The sequence below is a fragment of the Eptatretus burgeri genome, chromosome 1, assembly GCF_056783735.1.
Source record: "Eptatretus burgeri isolate ZD-2024b chromosome 1, Ebu_testis_v1, whole genome shotgun sequence".
Classification (NCBI taxonomy): Eukaryota; Metazoa; Chordata; class Myxini; order Myxiniformes; family Myxinidae; genus Eptatretus; species Eptatretus burgeri.
The window spans coordinates 160,132,844-160,153,625 of NC_140961.1; the positions used below are offsets into that span (position 1 = coordinate 160,132,844).

The window sequence follows — 20,782 nt, forward strand, 5'->3', positions numbered from 1 at the left end:
GAACATTTCTCTAATATGTTCAGTTTCTTCCCTTGTAAGGAAAGGTGTGTTATCACCCTCATACTTTACATTCATTTCTCTAATCAATCTTGTGAAGTAATTCATTTTTGGAGTAAATCTAAAAGAATTATTTTCCATTTTATATTTTTTATTATCATTGATTAGAAGATAATCAGAGAACATACATTATTTATAGGCTTTTTACTCTGTGTTTAATCCCCGTCGTTCACATGCAGGACAATTCTCAAATTTATCAAATGGAGAATCAGGGAATTCAAGAGGCTCAAAATATAACATATTTATAAAGTAAAACTTTACTTAAACTAATGTTCATCTTCGGTACTTTCACAATCATCTATAAAACTACTTTCATAACTATCGTTTGAACACAAACTCTCCGTATCATCTTCGGTACTTTCACAATCATCTATAAAACTAATTTCATAACTACATTTGAACACAAACTCTCAGTAACAGAACTGTCGTTTTAGCACAAACTCTCAGTATCATAATCACTCTCATCATCTTCAAAATCTTCACTTGAATAATGACTCAAACTTACTGAGTAGAAAAAACATTACCATCGATATCTATATACTTTTTTTCATCAACAGATTCAACTACAACATTTTTTATATTAAAGGTAATTTTAAAATTTTCCTTAACTCCTATTGAACGAAATGTCATTTCTCCTGATATATTAACATCCTTTATTTCATCAGGATTTACATCTTTAGGGTTGTTGAAAAAAATACAAGTTTCACCTTGCATATTACAGATGGTCTTATCTTTTCTTTCTATAACTTCATCCATGAGGTTTTTATTTTTTGATACTTTTCTTGTTTCATTGCTTTTTCTAGTTTTGAATATATTACCAGATGGAGAGGAGAAACTTTATTTAGAGATACTTTAATTGATGTACTTCCAGGTATACTAAAAGCACTTCCACTGAAGGAAATTGAATAACTCATATTATTTACCATAATTGTTTTTATCCAATAGTTGTTATATTTATCTTTGTTCAATTTTACATCGTTGACATATTTCTCAGTATGTTTTCCAAATGAAGAGATTGATTGAAACTTGTCTTTTGTTTTTTGAAACATTGTATTTATTAAGTGAAAAAAGTTGGAGGATAAAATGGTTTTAAGCACAGATTGCATCTATAAATGAAACGAAATTTTCATCAAGAAAATTTTAGTTTAAGCAAAGTTTTATTTTATAAATATGGTGAATACAACATACTGCAATGTTTGCAATCACGAATATAAATATTATAAAAAAACACCTTCAAACCAACAAAAACACATTCAATCTTTTCAAACAAATATCTCCACTTGATCAAGAAACAAAACATTGTGATAGATGTGATATTGATGTTCTTAAAATAATTATAATAAACACCTTCAATCATGCAAACACAAGAACAATGAAGAAAGGGAAGCTAAATTCTCCATTGAAAACACTGATGGGGCATTTAACGGGAATATAAAAATAAGATTGTTTCGTTTTCAAGAGCCTGGACCATCTTCAATCATGGAAGCTGTTGATATGGTAAAACAAAGTATTGAACTATAGTTAAAAACACGTAAGTTGAAATAAAAACTTTTAAGTTTTATATGGGAATAAAATTGAAAATACTAAGACAAGACGATGAAACTACTCCCTATATGAAGACTAGCACACACTTTATCTCATCATTTCAAGATTTTGTCAGATGTGATGTTTACGATGATCTCCAGAGCCAGGAACAATATGTTGATAACACTGTAGTAGGTCGTGGATTTATTATCACAAAAATAATCTTTTTAGATATACCCATCTTAAAATCAGATCCTCTTCAAGCTTCTTCTTATTTTGATTTATTAATAGAGATAAAACTTTAAAAAGCAGTTGTTCATATTTAAAACAAAGATAATAAATGTTTTCTATGGTCTGTTCTTGCTCACTTACATCCTCCAAAATGGAAAGCTGAAAGGGTTGAACATCATAAGAAATATGAGAATACTTTAAATGTTAAAGATTTAACGTTTCCAATGTCATTGAGAGATATTCCTAAATTTGAGAAAATGAATAATCTATCTGTTAATATATATGAATGAACAGATACAAACAAAGTTCAGATATTAAAAGTTTCAATCAACTATAAAAATGATGAATCACACATTGACCTTCTCCACTTTACTTCAGAGGAAAAATCACATTATGCTTTTATCAAAAAATTCTCAAGATTAACCAAGTCACAAATACATAAGAGAAAATGTAAAACGTATCCTTGTAAGAGATGTCTCAACTCCTTTCACAGAAAAGAACGATTAAATCAACATTCAAAATATTGTAGTAATCATAAAGCAACCGTAATCAATTTTCCAAAAGCAGATTCAAACATATCATTCAAAGATTTTAAAAAATCTATAAAACATTGGTTTGTGATATCTGCTGATTTTGAAAGTATCCTTGAAAAGATAAATACTGTTTCCCCAAATCCAAATAAATCATACACAAATATATATCAAAAACTTACTCTTTGTCGTTTCTGTTATAATATCAAATCATCTGTTGGTGATGAATACAACAAGTTAGAACTTTATAGAGGGGAAGATGCCTCAGAGGAGTTTGTAAGACGATTGGAAAAAGATTGTATTAGACTAAGAGAAATACTGGTGAAAACATATAAACCAATGTCATTAACAAAGGAAGAGGAAAAGGAATTTAGAGAGAACAGTACCTGTCATATTTGTGATGAGGAAATTGAGGGAGAGGTCAAGGTTAGGGATCCCTGTCATCTTACTGGTAAATATAGAGGTCCCGCTCATTCTTATTGTAATATTAATTACAATACTCCAAATTTTATTCCTGTCTTTCTTCACAACAACGCTCACGATGACACACATCTATTTATGAATGAACTTTCAAAGGCATTCGGAAATATTTTTGCCATTCCAAACACAGTTGAAAAATACATCTCATTCACAAAAACAATTTATACTTCCCCCATAACCCATATCAGATTTCTTGACACATACAAGTTTATGGGAGATTCCTTATCTGAGTTAGCATCAAATATTAAAAAAACTTCCCGAGTCTTAAATCATATTTCTCAAATCAAGAAGAGATTGATCTCCTATCACAAAAGGGAATATATCCATATGACTATATGGATTAATTTGAAAGGTTTAAAGAAACACAACTTCCTTCAATGGAGAATTTCTATGGTAAGTTGAATAATACTCATATTTCTGATGAAGATTATACACAAGCTAAAAGGTTTGGGAGAAGTCTAATATAAAGAATCTTGTGGAATATCATGATTTATATCTTAAAACTGATGTACTGTTATTAAGTGATGTGTTTGAAACTTTTAGAACAGTTTGTCATGATAAAAATTCTTATGGATTCGACCCAGCTCACTATTACACGGCCCCAGGTTTGGCTTGGAGTGCTATGTAAAAATGACAAAACAAAATCTGAATTAATCTGTGATATAGATATGCTTTTAATGATAGAGAAGGCTAAAAGAGGAGGAATATCTTCTTCTTCTTCTTTCGGCTGCTCCCATTAGGGGTCGCCACAGCGGATCATCCGGATCATCCGTATGATCCGCATAGTGATTTGGCACATGTTTTACGCCGGATGCCCTTCCTGATGCAACCCTGGTCGCCTCTTACGACACAGGGATATGGTACACCTATTTTAACCGGGGTATACACCGGCCCAGTACACTGGTACTCACTTTGCCGACCTCGGAAGGATGACAGGCTGAGTCAACCCCCTGGTGTATTAATTCAGTGGCCCAACGGGGGCTTGAACTCAGGACCTTTTGGATCCCAAGCCGCTGCCCTAACCACTGCGCCAACACCAGGCCAACAAAGGAGGAATATCTCAAGTATATTTCAAGAGAAATGCTAAGCAAATAACAAATATCTTCCTGATTATAATAAGAATGAGGACAACTCTTACCTGATGTATTATGATGCTAACAATTTGTATGGGTGGGCCATGTCTCAATCTTTACCTGATGGGAAACTTAAATGGTTTAAAGAAAAACATTATGAAAAAGTTTTACTTGATATTGTTATCTCCTCTCAAAAAGAATAGGATGAGGCTGAAGTTGGATATTATTTTGAGCTTGATTTAAAATACCCTGAAGAACTTCATAATAAACATAAGGACCTACCCTATGCCTCCGATAACAAAAGTCCAAGAAAAGAATGGTTAAGTGATTAACCAACAGTCATTTAAGTTAAAGGCTAAATCTTCAGAAAAACTACTTTATGCATTAAATGATAAAGAAAGTTATGTTTTACATCAAAGGAACTTTGAGACAATATTTATCTGCTGGGTTGAGAGTGAGGAAATTCATAGGATTTTAAAATTTAAACAAAGTCCATCGTTAAAGGACTATATTGATTTTAATAAAAAAGTAGAAAAAATGCAGAAACAGATTTTGAGAAGGACTTTTATAAATTAATGAATAATGCTGTATTTGGAAAGACTCTGGAAAATGTTAGTAATCAAGAAAACATAAGACTTACTACATCTTGGAAACAGGCTTCAAAGTTAATTAACAAACCAAGTTTTGAACGGGTGGAGATATTTTCAGAGAACTTTTGTGCTATTCATTTGAAAAAAGAGAGTATTGAAATGGATAAACCTATTTATATAGGAACATCAATTCTTGATTTGTCAAAGTTGTTTATGTATGACTATTACTATAATAATTTAAAATTGAAGTGTTATGATAATGTGTCATTGTTATATATGGATACAGATAATTTTATATTCGAAACAAAGACTGGAGATGTATATGAGGATATGATTTATAATGTTGATATATATGATACAAGTAATTATAAACCTGGTGATTTGTTGTTTTCATCAAATAACGAAAAGGTTATTGGTAAGTTTAAAGATGAATTGGGTGGGAAGGTTATGAGTGAATTTATAGGATTGAGATCAAAGGCTTTTATGCTTTTATAGATATTGACAATAATATTGAAAGGGGTAAAAAGAAGTTAAAGGGAATAAAGAAAAAAATAAGAAATGAAACAATAAACTTTAAACATTATTACAACTGTTTAATCTTATAGAAGGAAGAGTGTAGAAAAATGAATAAAATAAGAAGTTATAAACATCAAACATAAGAAATAAAGAAGAAAGCATTAGGAGCTTTTGATGATAAAGGATATATTTTAGAGAATGGAATTAATCGTCTCCCTTATGGTTATAAGTATGAGTGCTGAGGGACGAATACCGTCTTTTACTGATTTATAAATGATAGAACCAAGCAATAACCAAACCAAAGAGTGGAGATCTAATCAACCTTGGTACGTAAATGGAAAACATAAAGAATGTAATAAATATCAAAAACGTCTTATTGAAGAAATAACCAGGGTAAAAGTAGATAAAACAAATAAGGGGATAAATTTAATTACAAATAAGTTAGGGGATGTAAAGCAAAAAATAAATATCCTTGAATGGACTGAAAACTTTGATGGTTATCAATTAAACAATGGAAAAACAATTTAGTATAATCTCAAAATGATATGTGGCTCAGGAGCTGGTCAAACAAGTACATTAAGAGAAGTTTCTCATTTTATTTCTGCTCAACAAAGATATATAGACCAAGAACTAAGTTCCAAAATAATATTTGTGAACATACTCGATGGTGATGAATGTCATAGGAAAATTAATTTATTACCTGAAGTAGAACATGGACAAATATTCATTGGCTCACTCTTTGAATGGAATGATAATATAAAAGTAAATCAGTAAGTAATGGGGCAGAGATCGATCTCTTCTTTTGACCCCCTGGACCGAGAGGCAGAGGGGGGAGAGAAAATCATTCTTTTATTTTGACCTGATGCGCCTTGAGCAAGAAAGCTTCCCGTATTCATTTGTATGAGGTTTTTTTGGGCGCTGATACAGTCTCAATTTAAGATGATCTCGTATAGCAGAAAATCATTCTCCTCTTTTTGTCCTGATGGGTCTCGAGTCAGACAGTTCTCCCTCTACATTTGTATGGGGGGGGGCAGAATCAGCCTCCTGTTTTGGGGTTTTTGGGGTTCAATTCACAGTTTTCCTAATTCATTTGCATGGATGTCTCAGAAACCCCATTAATCTACTACTGAGGGTGTTAATCGCCTCAGCAATGGCATGCCAGGAAATCACCCTGAGTAGCTTGGAAGGAGACAAAATAAAACTGCCCTGGTGTTTTGTCATACACAATCATATAATGAAATTAAAAATTGAAGGATTAATTTTGGGTGCCTATTAGGTTCAGACCCCAGGGTAGTTACCCTACCTACTCCCCCTCTCAGTGCCCCTGTTTGCATGCCCAGGGAAGCAGCATGGAGACCTCCCAGGTGCAAACTAGAGATCCCTCACATCCAAGATGTTGTGGAGTGGGGTATTGGGGGGGGGGATGGAGTGGGGTGGGAGAGGTGTGGGTGAGTGGAATGGGTCAGTTCATGGGGATCGATCGGCGCTTTGATTGTGACCGCGCTTCCTTGTTGAATCAGGGCAGCAGGTAAGAGTGCGGAAGATTTGGCTCCCGACTTCCGTTTGAGGCGTATAACCATCAGGAAGGGGCATCCCCGATAGTTCATGCAGGTGTATTATTTGTATGTACTTTATAGACAGACGTACCCTCATTCTTCACAATCCATGTTTTCATAATATGTAATTTATAGACAGACAACGCTGATAATATTCCACCATTAACCACATATATATATATATATATATATATATATATATATATATATATATATATATATATATATATATATATATATATATATATATATATATATATATATATATATATATATATATATATATATATATATATATATATATATATATGTCTGATTGGCCCTTGGGCAAATGTATCCAGCGGCCCCACCTCCAGCAAACTGATTGACAGTCATAGTCCTGCTCACCCTCTGTTGCCTTCCTATTTCAGAGAATATTTGTAAATATTTCATAGTTAAATGAACTGCATAAGCAACAATAGCAAAAAGGATGATGCACCAAGTTAAACTCTGTCAGATGCTACCAGAGTCATTGCCATTGAGAGAAGCAGCTCGGAAATACGCCTGATGATGATGATGATGATGATGATGATGATGATGATGATGATGAATGAGAAGAATTTTTGCCAGTTTTGACTGATCTTGGTTCTTTTGCTTTGCCAAGGTCTGAAGTACTGACAAGTGATCCCTGCTGAGACAACCAACTTAACAGATCGGGTAGGCTCTGGTGGTGGTGGTTGTGGTCGTACGGCAGCTTCACTGCCGGGGTAGCTATCATTTATTGAAGCGCGACTGTGTCGCTGATGCAGTGCACCTCTACCAGTACACACAATGGAACTGGTACTCATTTTGCCGACCTCGAAAGGTTGAGAGGCTGAGTCAACCCCCTGGTGTATTAATTCAGTGGCTGACGGGGCTTGAACTCAGGACCCTAGGATCCCAAGCCGCCACCCTAACCACTGAGCCAACTCCAGGCTACCAGGGTAGGCTCTCATGTGCAGCCTAAGCAACTTTTTAGAGAAGATATTCTAACTTTAGTTTTCTCTGTAGCGGGTGGGGTCGACATGTTTTTTTCATGCCATCCCTACATTGAGAGTGTTAACATACCCTTTGAGAAATTTCCTCAGACATTTCGACCCCACTGTATATTATTAAGCGAAAGAAAAACTGCTCATTATTAACAACATCACTTAATGCACAATTAATTGCCTTCCCCATGTATGCCGGTAGAGCAAATAATTCTCATTTATTCACCACAACTCTTGATAACTAGGGTGAAATAAATAACACCAAATGTTTGTTGAAACAGCAATAACAAATTCAATGCCAAATTATTGTGGTGGACTGCAATTAAAGAGGGGGAGTAGGTGGGGTAACTTCCCCTCGGTCTGGACCTCATAGGCACCCTTAATTAATCCTTCAATTTTTTGTTTCATTTTATGATTGTTAATGACAAAACACCAGGGCAGTTTTATTTTGTCTCCTTCCAAGCTACTCAGGGCGATTTCCTGGCATGGGATATGCTCACAAGAGATATACAGTACATACCCCAATGTTTTAAAGTGGTATAGTTTACCCAATTTTTGCATGCATACTATTAGTCAGGGAATATTATCATAAATCTGGCAAATTTGGGAACAAATTCCTTACCAAGAAATTTCTTCACCAATGTGTTTGTGAGGGTGTCCACCAACACATTGCAAAAAGTTGAAATTCAACGCCCCTATGGGAACCTGTGACAGGGGTCAACAGGGGTCAATGACCTTTTTTAAGATCAAATTTTTCTTATATTTACATTCTGGGTCACAGTGTCCGACAGGAAGCATCACAATTATTCAAAGTAGGCTCATTTTAAAGCTAAGAACATATCTGACATGGTAATACCGAAAACAAATCAATATGTTAAAAAGTTTAAACAATTTTGAGCAAAAAAACAATTTTTTGTCATTTTTTGTTAAAAATTAACTTTTCTAGTCTACAATTCGTCTTCGAGGTAGATACCCCTTCGTTTCATTTTTCTGAAAGTTTCCAGCAGACTGCCCAAGATATGCATAATGTATTATAAGTAAAACATTCTGGTATTTATAAAATAAAAATTATGAAAGGTCACTGACCTTTACTGTTTTCCCTTATTGTAACATAAATTGTAATAACCGTGACTGGGAATCCGGAATCGGTTTACCATCGGTTCGTCCGCTTTCGTGTCAGGGTTTAAATGGATACTGCTCCACAATGTCAAATACCTCAGGAGTCGAGGTCTGAGTCTTCTCCAGAATCTACATCATCAGGGATACAGTTCATACATGTAATGCCTTTACAACTTCCGCATGCTGAGATACACTTGACACCATTCTTCTTGCAGTTGCACTGCTGGTTGCTGCAATCTCCAGCACAATTGCAGGTCGTGAACTGGAGCAGCTCTGCAGGAGCCATGGGGTCTACTGTTGGAACTGGCTTATAACCACGAACCCCTACCATCCATCCATAGTCACTGGGGTCAAAAGACATGCTCTGCAGCAACATCCAGTCCCGGGTTTGGAGATAGGCACGGAGAGAATGCTGTGCAGCTGCACCCTCTGTTGGAAGTAGAGTCTCTGGTTTGATCAGCCCGGCCGCCACCTTCCGCGAGAACATGTTGTATCGAATTGCACCCAAAGTAGTACCTGGTTCATGGTAAATGTGCTGGAAAATCGCAATACCAGCCCCAATAACAACGTCCTTAGTAGGCAATACGTCAAGGAAGATGTCCATATGTTCATCAATGTCCCCTGCACAAAAGCTGTCAAATAGAATCGTTTTCCCGTGGCCCCCGATTGCAGAAACCGTATCACAACCGGTGAAGGCATGAGTAAAGAGCAGGTACCGCCTCTGTCTTTCAGAGAGAGCTTCTCGGATCCTCCTGACATCATAAGAGCCATTCGATGTGGTTAAGAAGAGTGGATGGTTGGTGCTTGAGCTATGGTGTACCAGCATTATCAGCATGTCCGCGTATTCCACCTGCACCTGAAAATAGAATAAGATATGAGCAAAGCGTCTTGAATTTTGCAAACACGGTGAACTTAACAATTGAAAAGTTAATTAACCATGCTACTCTTCTTTTCTGAGGATAAATGCACTTTCATAACAATGTGGCACATCAAAATACAAGTGACGTTACAAAAATGATGATCATGTGTTTACTGATGCCCAGTGCAGCACAACATTTGCATTTGCCAAATAAAAAAAAATAACATTGCCTCTTCTTTTTTATTTAACTCAGTTAATTAGTTTTATATGTGCCAAGGTCAAGGTTTTTTTGTTTTGTTTTATCAACACAGAAACAAATCAAAAGTAATGCAGTTGATGTATGTAAAATACCTACACAAAATTTTACTGACCTCAACAGAGTCATCTGTAGCAGCAGCCAGTACCGCTCTCACAATGGAAGTGTCAGCATCATTGTCACACTGCTCCATGGTGATCTGACATTTCTGGAATGTTGAAGAGAGGAGATGGATGAGCTCACTCTTGTTATGAGTGTTGTCCATTAACTTTGCCTTTGGTGTCAAATGTATCATATCCGGTCGAATATGTAGATCACAGCAGGAGTTCTTGGTATGCCGGATGTGGTCATGATCTTTTGGCGAGCTGTTATAGCCATCGAAGACCACAGTGATCTTCTGAGACCGATGGCCGAGACACTGCACGTAGCTCAGGTAACTGTCGGCAATCTCCTGCCAAGTCTGACCTTGTTACCACTTCACCATGTAGAGAAGTCATCCGCCATCAACCACCAGACTGGAGCAGGCTTGGTCAGTGAGGTCAAGCGGATCAGTCAACTCCTTCAGGCTAGTCTTGGAAAAGCCTGCCTTGTTCGCCTTGTTCATTTTCTGATCTTCGTTGCTGAACAAGGACAAGGGGAAGGGAGTCAGCTCATACTTTAAGCTTGTCTCGACTGTCATATGCCGTTGGGCAAAAATGATCAGTCGGTTGAACAACTTGAGTGAGTTTAGGTGAATCTTATTCTCATTGACTTTGGGAATCTTTCTGAGCGATGACAGGGCCTGTACCTTGAACTTCACCTGCATGGTCGATGTCACTGACTTTCCGTCCAGCTTTATCTGCATCTCCCTCCCTACTTCAGCCGCTCTCTCAGCATTGACTGTGTCATCTGCAGTGCTCGTGAATCCTGTTGAGAAGGATACAAGCAAATGCTTGTCTCAATCGTGATCGAAGGGATTGTTCTCCTCCAACCACTTGAGGGCAAGTCCAACCGCTTCTGCATACGCCAACAGAGTAGGGTAGCCTTTAGGAGTTGCCTGTGTGAGCTTCTGAGCTGGCATCTCCGGGCCTTCACAGATGAAGCAATTGAGCGGAGGTGCATGAATAATGTCTACGTCCATACTGCTAGTCTATACTGCCCTACAAAGGAAAAAGCTAGGGTTAAAAATTAGGGTAACAAAAGAAAAATACCTGTAACGGATATTACAATTTATGTTACAATAAGGGACAACAGTAAAGGTCAGGGACCTTTCATAATTTCAATTTTATAAATACCAGAATGTTTTACTTTTAATACATTAAGGCTGCATATCTTGGGCAGTCTGCTGGAAACTTTCAGAAAAATGAAACGAAGGGGTATCAACCTAGAAGAAGAAATGTAGACCAGAGAAGTTAATTTTTACCCAAAAAATGACAAAAAATTATGGGTTTTTTGCTCAAAATTGTGTAAACTTTTTAACATATTCATTTGTTTTCGGCATCACCATGTCAGATATGTTCTTAGCTTTAAAATGAGCCTACTTTGAATAATTTTGATGCTTCCTATCGGAAACTGTGACCCAGAATGTAAATACAAGAAAAATTTGATCTTAAAAAATGTCATTGACCCCTGTTGACGCCTGTCACGGCTTCCCCTCGGGGCGTTGAATTTAAACATTTTGAAATGTGTTAGTGGTGAAGGAATTTACAAACACATTGGTGAAGAAATTTCTTGGTAAGGAATTTGTTCCCAGATTTTTGCAATATTCCCTGACTATATGAAGAAATAACGTTAGAATGTCTTTTGAATTCATACACTCATTTAACATTTTATTACTATTAATAATATAATTAATATTCTATATAATTGAGCAAAGAGGCTCACTTGAGAAAAAGAGCTCTCGAAACTCATTAATAACAAATGCAAGCATTACATTTTACTACTACCACAGCTTTGCTGCAATGTCCAGGATGGATGACAAAAAACAACTGAGAATCACGTGAAAGACAAAGAAGTGAATTAACATAAAATTTTGCCCCATTTAAAGTTCAAACAGCTGCACGTACCATATAATAAGCAGATTGCGCAACATGTTTTTTGAACGTGATAAGAGAAGACAAGTGCCAAGCATAAGCATATCACAGATTCTCTAAACCAACAGGACACTTCATTTGGCCGTCCAAAGAAGGATAAACTGCCCAGAAGAGTGAAGGATAGAGTGAGCAACAGGAATATTTCCAACTTGAGTTCAAAAAATTTAAAATCAGGTTTGTTCCTGTGATAATAAAGGAGAATTCCGATCACAAGATTTAGCATAAATCCCAACAACATAAGGGACAGAAGTGTGATCGCCAGAGTGTCTGAAAATGATAAATATTCTTCAGGTGTCGGAAAACAATTGTCACCTTGATTGTTGGATGAGTAATATGTGGGGCAGCGATGACACTCATATGAGCCTGTGGATGGACATGTTTACAGAGCAGTCTTAATGAATGTAAACGACGTATTAACGCACAAAGTTTATTGAGACAAATTTCACTTTTCACAGACCTGACTCATTTGAAATTTCCCCCAAATTGCAAGGAACACATTTGAAGCAGCAAACAGGAAGGCCGATTAAGGAAATACGGCGTGCCCCTGGATCACAAGGTTCACTGCACCTTGACTGTGGAACCTTTCAAAGAATAAACACCAAAACAGACATTACATGCGATTATTATTCTATAATTGGCAACATCAATTCCTCAAACATATACAGTGGAATCTCATAACAATGAAGGTTTCGTCCAACATGTGTGTTACAATATTCTCCATTCTAGTGACCATAAGTATCATGAGCACATAATATGTTGGTAACACATCACGGTAGAAATTGTGTTCTGGACAAAAAAATGCATAGAGATGAAAAATGATAAAACAAAAAAAGAAAACTGAAAAAAATGCATGGAGAAAAAAGGAAGAGCAGCAAAAATAGAAGAATATGCTGTAGATGGGCATGGCAAAATCCACAAAGGTGGTCAAACTGGTGAAACAATTGATCTCATTTTCAATAAAAGCCGATTCTGCTTAACTCATTGTTTTACTTCCAAACTTGTGAACCCAAGTTAACCCTCTCTGTCCCTACCATGTGCTACCTCGAACCCACTGCATCCTGGAAACTGCCATTTAACCTGAGAATGTTGAGAAAGTTATGGCCAGCCTTCACTCTGCCTTGTTCTCAGTGATTGGATGAGACAGCATCAGTGCCAACATTCTTAAATCCTGCTGTGATGCTGATCCTTATCCTCCATTTTACTTTCTTCAGCCTGTACTTCACCTCAATACAAATATATGGAAAAAACACAAAACAGATTGTCAATTGGAGGTCAGTTTGCTTAATTAAAATAAAAAATTAGTAAAATCCATAAACACAGGTGACATCATCTTGTCTTTTCTCAAATGACTTCACCTCTGACCATCAGGTTCGATTCCAATCCTGACCACTCCATGTTGGCTCGGCTGCCTCTCGCTCAACAATGGACAGAAGCGCCAAATCTCAACAAAGACTCCACGACTGTTTTTCTGGCCATAACACAAGCCTTCAACACAGACAAGGTACCTGGCTGTGATCACCAATCATTCTGCCTGCATATAATATTATTCTGTCTTCTTTGTTCTGTCATTGACTTTCTCCACTGAGGGAGTCAGCACAGAGTTCTCAATGAAATACTCTTATCTCTTATCCCAATGGAAGCTGAAAAATCAGCAGGCAATGTCTTATGTCCTGCCCTATTCCTGATGTGCATTGCTGACATTCCCAAAGCTTCTGAAAGTCTGTAGAAAATGCCACATTATGCCATGCATGACAACATCCCAACAAAAGGACGGCAGCAATAACCTTCATCTTCTAACCTAGAAAGAATCAGATACTGATGAGATGCACGCAATCCCAGTGGCTCCAACTCCTCATTCAGCACCTTGAAGGTACCCATAAGGATATCCAGAGTCTCTGCAAAGATGATTGCATCATCTTCGAAATCAAGGTCAGAGATCTTGACATTCCCAAATGATGCAATGCAGCTTGATCGCTCCGACATCCACCCCTGACTCGAGTCCATACAAGTGCTGAAAAGTGTGGGGCCAGTACACACCCATGACAAACTCCAGTAAGTGTGGAAATTAGTCAGATGTGGAACCACCACATCTCACAGCACTGTTCGTACCAGAGTATATTTCAGACATCAGATTGATCAGGTTAGGTGGTACCCCACGAAGACCGAGAATCCTCCAGAGGGTGTCCCGATTCACTGAATCAAACACTCTGCAGAGATCAAACATCGGCTGCAAACAGCCCCTGTCAAAAGTCTTGTCTGTGTTCAGTGAGAACCCGAAGAGCAAGGATACAGTGAATCATTGATGTATTTGATGTAAAGCATGACTGTTCTGGGTGCTGGTGCTCAAGCAGATGGTTGCGAACCCAATCAAAAATTATTCAAGCATAGACCTTGCCCAGCACTAAGAGCAGCGTCAGGCCTCGGTAGTTGTTACAGTCCTGGTGATCCATCCATCCATCCATTTGGTCCATACTGGGTGTAGAGCATTGGTGCTGCCTAAGCAGTCTCCTTGGCTATTGGCCACAATCCTGGATGGGTCGTCACTCCGGCACAGGATACCAGCAAGCTAATACTCATTTTGCTGACCTCAGAAGGATGACATGCTGCGTCAACCCCACCTAATATTAATTCAACAGCTAAGCAGGATTTGAAATCAGGACCCAAGGATCCCAAGCCCACCAATCTTGGCCTGGAAAACATTAAGATTCAGATTAATAATACCATTAATACCATGAAGAAAACATGAGGCATTGGCCTGGCGATCACCCTTCCCTTTCCAGAGACGAACAACAAGGCCCCACTTCGAGTCAGTAGGGATGATGCCTGTGTTTCAGGCAGAGCACAGAACTACATGCAACGACACAAGTCCAGAATTTGCACCAGCCTTGAATTTCAGCATGGATGTCACAGATCCCAGGAGCTTTATCCCATTTCAAGTGGTTCCCCGCAGCCTGTGTTTTCATATAGTCCAGTTGCCAGGTTGAGTACCTTGTTGTTGCGAGAAGTGTATTGTTTTTTGATGGTTTCGTACTCGCATGGGTCCATAGAAAGAATTTAGCTTGGTTGCCGGAGTGGCAACCTTGTGGAACTCCGATAATTATTTGCATAAATCCAAGATGGTCACCACGGATGGAGGGGGAAAATAAGTTTTCAACCAATCAACCTACAATCACGTGTGATACATTTTTTCTGTATAATTTTGAGGTTAGGAATCGATTTCGGAGGTCAGTTGTGTGGTTGGGGGTCAAATTTAGGGTCAAAAGTCAAGTTCAATGTCATTTTTGGACTATTGGGGGGTATAAAACTTGTTGAGCCCTGCATCAACTGCACATCACTCCGACTCGATAGTTGATGAACGATCCCATTGATTCTAATGTCACCTCTTCTTCTTTTCAGAGAAACGAATGATGGCTGACTCAAGGTGTCTTCTCCCGGTGTGTCACGGAGGTGGAGAAGAAACGAAATTCACTGACATTGGGATCAAGAAGCTCATCTCGTGCACCAAATCCCGTGGAGATGGGGACCTGCAGGCTAAGCTGCAGAACATTATTGATGTTGATGGAGATGCGGCAAGTATGGCCTGCCACAAAGGTTGCTACTGTACTTATACATCAAAAGAGAAAATTGAGAGAGTGAGAAAGTCACCAAAAAAAGAAAGGCTGAAGATGAGGGTGTAAGGACAACTAAAAGGTCTCATACTAAGGTAGCTGACAAATGTGTGTTTGAGCACAAACGTGATTGTATGTTCTGTAGCGAGGCATGTTTATCCATTGATGATAGACACCCAGAAAGATGGGACCGCGTTTGTGAGTGTATGACCAAAGATCGTTTTGACACAGAACGTAACCCACTCCCAACTATGAAAGATATGCTCCTTGATGTTGCTGAGCAGCGTAATGATGATGTCGTGAGAAGGGTCAAGTTGCACCTTACTTTTGTTTCTGATCTACCTTCTGCTGAGTGCAAGTACCATGTCCACTGCTATAACAGTTTCACGAAAGTCCCCACATATGCTGATTTGTCAACTGGTAGTGCAGACCAAAATATTCTGAAGGAAGTCATTGAGTACATGAACCGAGACAGGTCCAGAATATGGAAGTGTTGAACTGTATTCCCTGTACTCGGATCTCGGTGGCAAGCCCGCTCGACGTGACATGTTTAGCAAGTTGACTGACTGCATGAGTAAGGATGTTATCGTTGTTCGGGTAGATGGCTGTCCTTCCATTGTTGGTTTCCGTGAGTCCGTTGCAAAAAGGTCTCAAGATAATTAAGGTAGACGATACGGATGAGAGGAGCATTGCTTCCATGGTGAGGCAGATCAAGCATGAGGCACAGTCGGTCAAGTACAACAGTGCCAATTTCGACCTATCAGAGTTTACACAGGCCAACACAATCAAGGCGACTAGCCAAAGTTTGTTGAAGTTGGTTTCAGACCTGGTCTCCAGTGGTAAAGTGACCAATAAATCTCTGAACCTGAGCCAGTCAATTCAGAGTCACGTTACAGGTACCAGAAATCAGACAACATGAGGACTGGCCGTCAAACTGTTGCACCAGCACGGCAGTTCTGAACTTCTCAAACTCCTTCATGAGCATAGCTTCATGATCTCGTATGATGAGGCCCTGAGATTCCGAAAATCGGAAGCTCGTCCACGAGGTGATAATGTGCAGGTTCTCCACCAGTTCATTGGGTTGTGTGGAACCGTCAGCGTCATCTTCGCGTGGTTTGACAACTTCGATCTCCAGGTATTTACACCCAATGTTCGACGCACTACCCATGTCCTCTCACATGAATTCCAGCAACCTCATCCTGCAGGTATGCTGGAGTATGGCCGCGCTAAACCAGAGATGCAGACCATACTCGCAAAATCTGCTGACCAGCAGGCTCCACCTGAACTTGACATCATGAAGTATGGGTGGGAAATAAAAGATGGCACCCCAGTACCAGCAACCTCCGATCAGCCCCAGGACCCCAAGATCTCATGGATGCAGTGTGATGCGGTGGAAGGTGGCAGTGAAGGCGTGCTGCAATGAACATTGCAGCTGTCACCATGGAAAGATATCATGCACTGTGCACTGTGCTTGTGTTTGTAGTCACGCCTGCTTCAACCCATTCAAGACAGGAGATGAAGACCAAGATGAAGTGGAAGAGGAAGGAGAAGCAGATGTGGAAGATGACGAGGAAACTGAACATCTTGATCTTGCATTCGGCTCTGATGATGAATGGGAGTGATCGCCGTTAATGAATAAACGCTTGACCACCATCGCTCTGAAAATTGCATTGTAATTATATTATTTCATTTTTGGCCGAAAATGACCTTGAACTTGACCTTTGAACCTGAATTTGACCCCGAATCACAAAATTGACCTCAGAAATCGATTCCTCAGAATCCTTCCGGTTCTGGTTTTGAGCGGCAAGAGGTGTCCTTCGGGGCTCCCTGATGACGTTCTCAAAGTTAAGTTCCGGTTGTTATTTGTCCCGTTTTAACTGTTTAATTTTCTCACCTACATGTTAATGTGTGTTCCTAGTTCGGTTTTGTTTCAAAAATCGTGCTATTTTGTGAGTATTTATGTCGACGTTCTTACCTGGTGTTTGAGGCCTAGTCCTAGGCTTGAGGCCTACCGGTTCCACTCGGTGTTCGATCATTTTTTTTTTGTTTGTTTGTTTTTTCTCCCCATTACCTTCAATTTCTATCCTCCCCATTACCTTCAATTTTCATCCTCCCCACTTTCCAAACATCCCCCATTCTCCCAACTAATCTCTTTCTTTTCTCAAAAAAAAAATATATATATATATATATATATATATATATATATATATATATATATATATATATATATATATATATATATATATACCCAACAAAAACAACAACAACACGCTCACCTTCTCCCGATTCTGCTACTTCTTGTTCCTCTTAACTTCCTCCTCGTCTTCTTCGATTTCTTTTTTTTTTGCACTTCCATGACCTAATCTGTTGAACTCTCTCATACATTAATATTAACAACAAAAACGATCTTATAATGCTTCATCTTCCTCTCTCACACATGTGGTACTCTTTACTGTTTCACAATGCACTACTCTTCTGCTATTTTAACAGACTGCTCTCATTTCGACCTCTCCTTCATTCCTTGCCTAAAAAATCCAACTATTACAGCGCTTCTTCTCTCCATGCTCTGAATTCGCCTTCATTGCATCCATCAAGAATTGTGTTAAATCGCATCTCTGACCTAAAACTTTTAAAAACCACAGTTTGCCATGGATGCTCGCTTTCCATCAACCATTCTTTTTTCCAACTTCAGTGCCAACTCACCCCCTCACCCCTCACTCTCACTCACAAAGCAACCATCCCACTCTTCTCCCTCCAAGCCTCCCTCTCACCTCTTTCAAAAATTCCCCCTCACCTTTCTCCCACCTTTCATCCCCCTCACTCTTCCTTCTCTAAGTTGCCCCCTCTCATCCACCAACCTGCCTCCCTCCACTGCCCTCTCACCTCCATCTCTTCACTCCACCTCCTCAAATCCTCAACTGCCATCTTCCTTGTCTCTTGTCCCCCCTCTCTCCCAGCACTACAGAGCCTTTTCTCCTCCTCATTCGGCCCCCTCCCCTCGCTATTCTGCAATACCCCACACTCCTTCAGCAACCCTCCTTACCTCCCCCCCTCGTCCCTCGTCCTACCCTCCCCCACCCCCTCCACCTCCTGCACCCAAAGCCTCCTCTCCTACCTCTTCATTAAAAGTGTGGACCTCAAATATCCGGGGCCTTCGCTCAAACCTTTCAGATCTTTCCATACAGGTTGCCACTGACAAACCAGACATTATCTGCCTAACAGAAACTTTCCTCTCCCAAGACGTGTCTGACTCCCAAGTATCTCTCCCTGGTTACTCCCTCTTACGGTATGACAGACCTGAGCCTCGTCCTGGTGGAGGTGTTGCTCTCTTCATCAAAGACTCTATTCCTCACTCTCCCTGCACTGCTCTCACTCCCCCACACCCCCAGGAATACCTCTGGCTTCGGCTTCCCCTCCACTCCCACCTCATGTTTATATGTGTACTGTACCGTCCACCGAACAGTGATGACTCCATCTACACCTCACTCTCCGAAAACATGGACCATCTTCTATCTTCTCATCCAAACTCTCTCTTCCTCTTATGTGGCGACTTCAATTGTCATCACGCCAGTTGGCTAGGTGTGGGTACCTCTCTCACCTGCCATGGGACATCAGCAAAAGCTTTCTGTGACTCATTGGGACTGACTCAATCGGTCAACTTCCCGACCCGGATCTCAACCAATGGTACTCCATCTCTTCTGGATCTGATTTTGACAAATTTCCCTGACAATATCTGCTGCTCTTCCTTCGCTCCAATTGGTTCTTCTGACCACGTCCTTGTTAAAGTGGACATCTCTCTGGCTGTTATCAGAGAACCACCTCACCGCCGTCGAGTCTGGCTTTTCACTCAAGCCGACTGGCAGGGTCTCCGAGCAGCCATCAAACTTACAGACTGGTCTCCTATCACTACTTTCTCAAACATCAACTCATCCTGGGAATTCTTTCAAAGAAACTTGCTCTCCCTCATGCACAGATTTATCCCCTCTCGTGTTCAGTTGTCTTACCCTTCCTCCTGCCCTTGGTTTACTGAAGCTTGTGGCGAGGCAGTTGTCCTGAAACAACTTGCCTTTGCCTCATGGAAAGCAAACCCAACTGAGGGCAATCTCAGTTCTTTCCACAAAGCTCGGAACAAGTGTGTATCTACCCTCAGGAGAGCCAGAAAACAACATCTTTCTCATCTCAAGTCTGAACTCTCAAACCTCTCTCCCTCCTCAAAATCCTGGTGGCGTTTAATCAAATCTGTTTCTGGTGTATGTTCCCCCTCCATCCCCTCCCTTACCTCAAATGGCCGCACTGCTGATTCCACACGTGATAAAGCTGAATGTCTAAACTCGGTGTTTGCAGCTAAATCTTGTGTCCCAAACCCATCACTATCTCTACCCACTTTACCCAGTCGCACCCAACTGTCCCTGGACTCTGTATCCTTTTCTCCTGACAAGGTGGAGAGCTTGCTTTCAAACCTCGAGTCAGATTCTGCAACCGGTCCAGACGGCATCAGCCCACGTGTCCTCAAAGCCTGCTCTTCTGCTCTTGCTCACCCTCTCTCTGTTCTATTCACCCTCTCATTTTCCCAAGGTCATCTGCCATCTGCTTGGAAATCTGCTAACATCACTGCCCTGCATAAAAAAGGTGCAAAAACAGATCCCTGTAACTACAGACCAATCAGCCTTCTCCCAATCATCAGCAAGGTTATGGAATCCATCATCGCTTCAGACATGAAATCCTTCCTCTTCTCCAATGGCTTGATTTCCAATCATCAATTTGCTTTCAGACCAGGTCACTCTACCCTGGATATGCTGCTACTGCTCTCCCATCAATGGATGGAGGTCCTCAATGCCAGACAGGAAATCCGAGCCATATCCCTGGACATATCACGTGCTTTTGACACAGTCTGGCACCCTGCCCTACTCACCAAACTCTCTTCCCATGGTATTCAAGGCCATCTCCACTCATGGCTCGCAGACTTCCTCTCCTGTCGCAGTCAACGTGTGGCCCTAAATGGAGTTCTTTCATCCCCTCTTCCTGTGCAGGCTGGAGTTCCTCAAGGTAGCGTTCTGGGCCCTGTTCTTTTTCTGGTTTTCATCAATGATCTCTCGGACTCTCTGGAAAATCCTCTATTTCTCTTTGCCGATGACTCCACCCTCTGCCGTACCATCTGTCATCCCTCAGACCGGCAAGCAGCAGCTTCTTCGCTCACTGCAGATCTGGATAAAATCACAAACTGGTCCAACACGTGGAACATGTCTTTCAATCCACACAAATCTCACACTCTCACTATGTCTCTTCAAAAGGACCGTTTACAAA

The 20,782-nt window shown here is 39.9% G+C and overlaps 1 protein-coding gene and 1 long non-coding RNA gene across 2 annotated transcripts in view; both read right to left on the reverse strand.

Moving 5' to 3' along the window:
- The window catches only part of LOC147035873 (uncharacterized), a 30,991-nt gene extending 13,377 nt beyond the window's left edge, over positions 1 to 17,614 (reverse strand). Inside the window, exons 1-3 of the long non-coding RNA XR_015049263.1 lie at positions 17,454 to 17,614; positions 12,328 to 12,451; positions 12,183 to 12,233 (exon numbers count right to left, since the gene is read on the reverse strand). This is a non-coding gene — a long non-coding RNA (uncharacterized LOC147035873). The remainder of the gene's footprint in view (positions 1 to 12,182; positions 12,234 to 12,327; positions 12,452 to 17,453) is intronic.
- Positions 8,781 to 10,108, reverse strand: LOC147035874 (uncharacterized). The gene is made up of 2 exons (XM_085846105.1): positions 9,914 to 10,108; positions 8,781 to 9,539 (listed from the first exon to the last, which is right to left on the reverse strand). Exons 1-2 carry the CDS (start codon positions 10,091 to 10,093, stop codon positions 8,781 to 8,783), a joined length of 939 nt encoding a protein of 312 aa, XP_085702231.1. The 5' UTR covers positions 10,094 to 10,108.
- Positions 17,615 to 20,782: the final 3,168 nt, after the last annotated feature.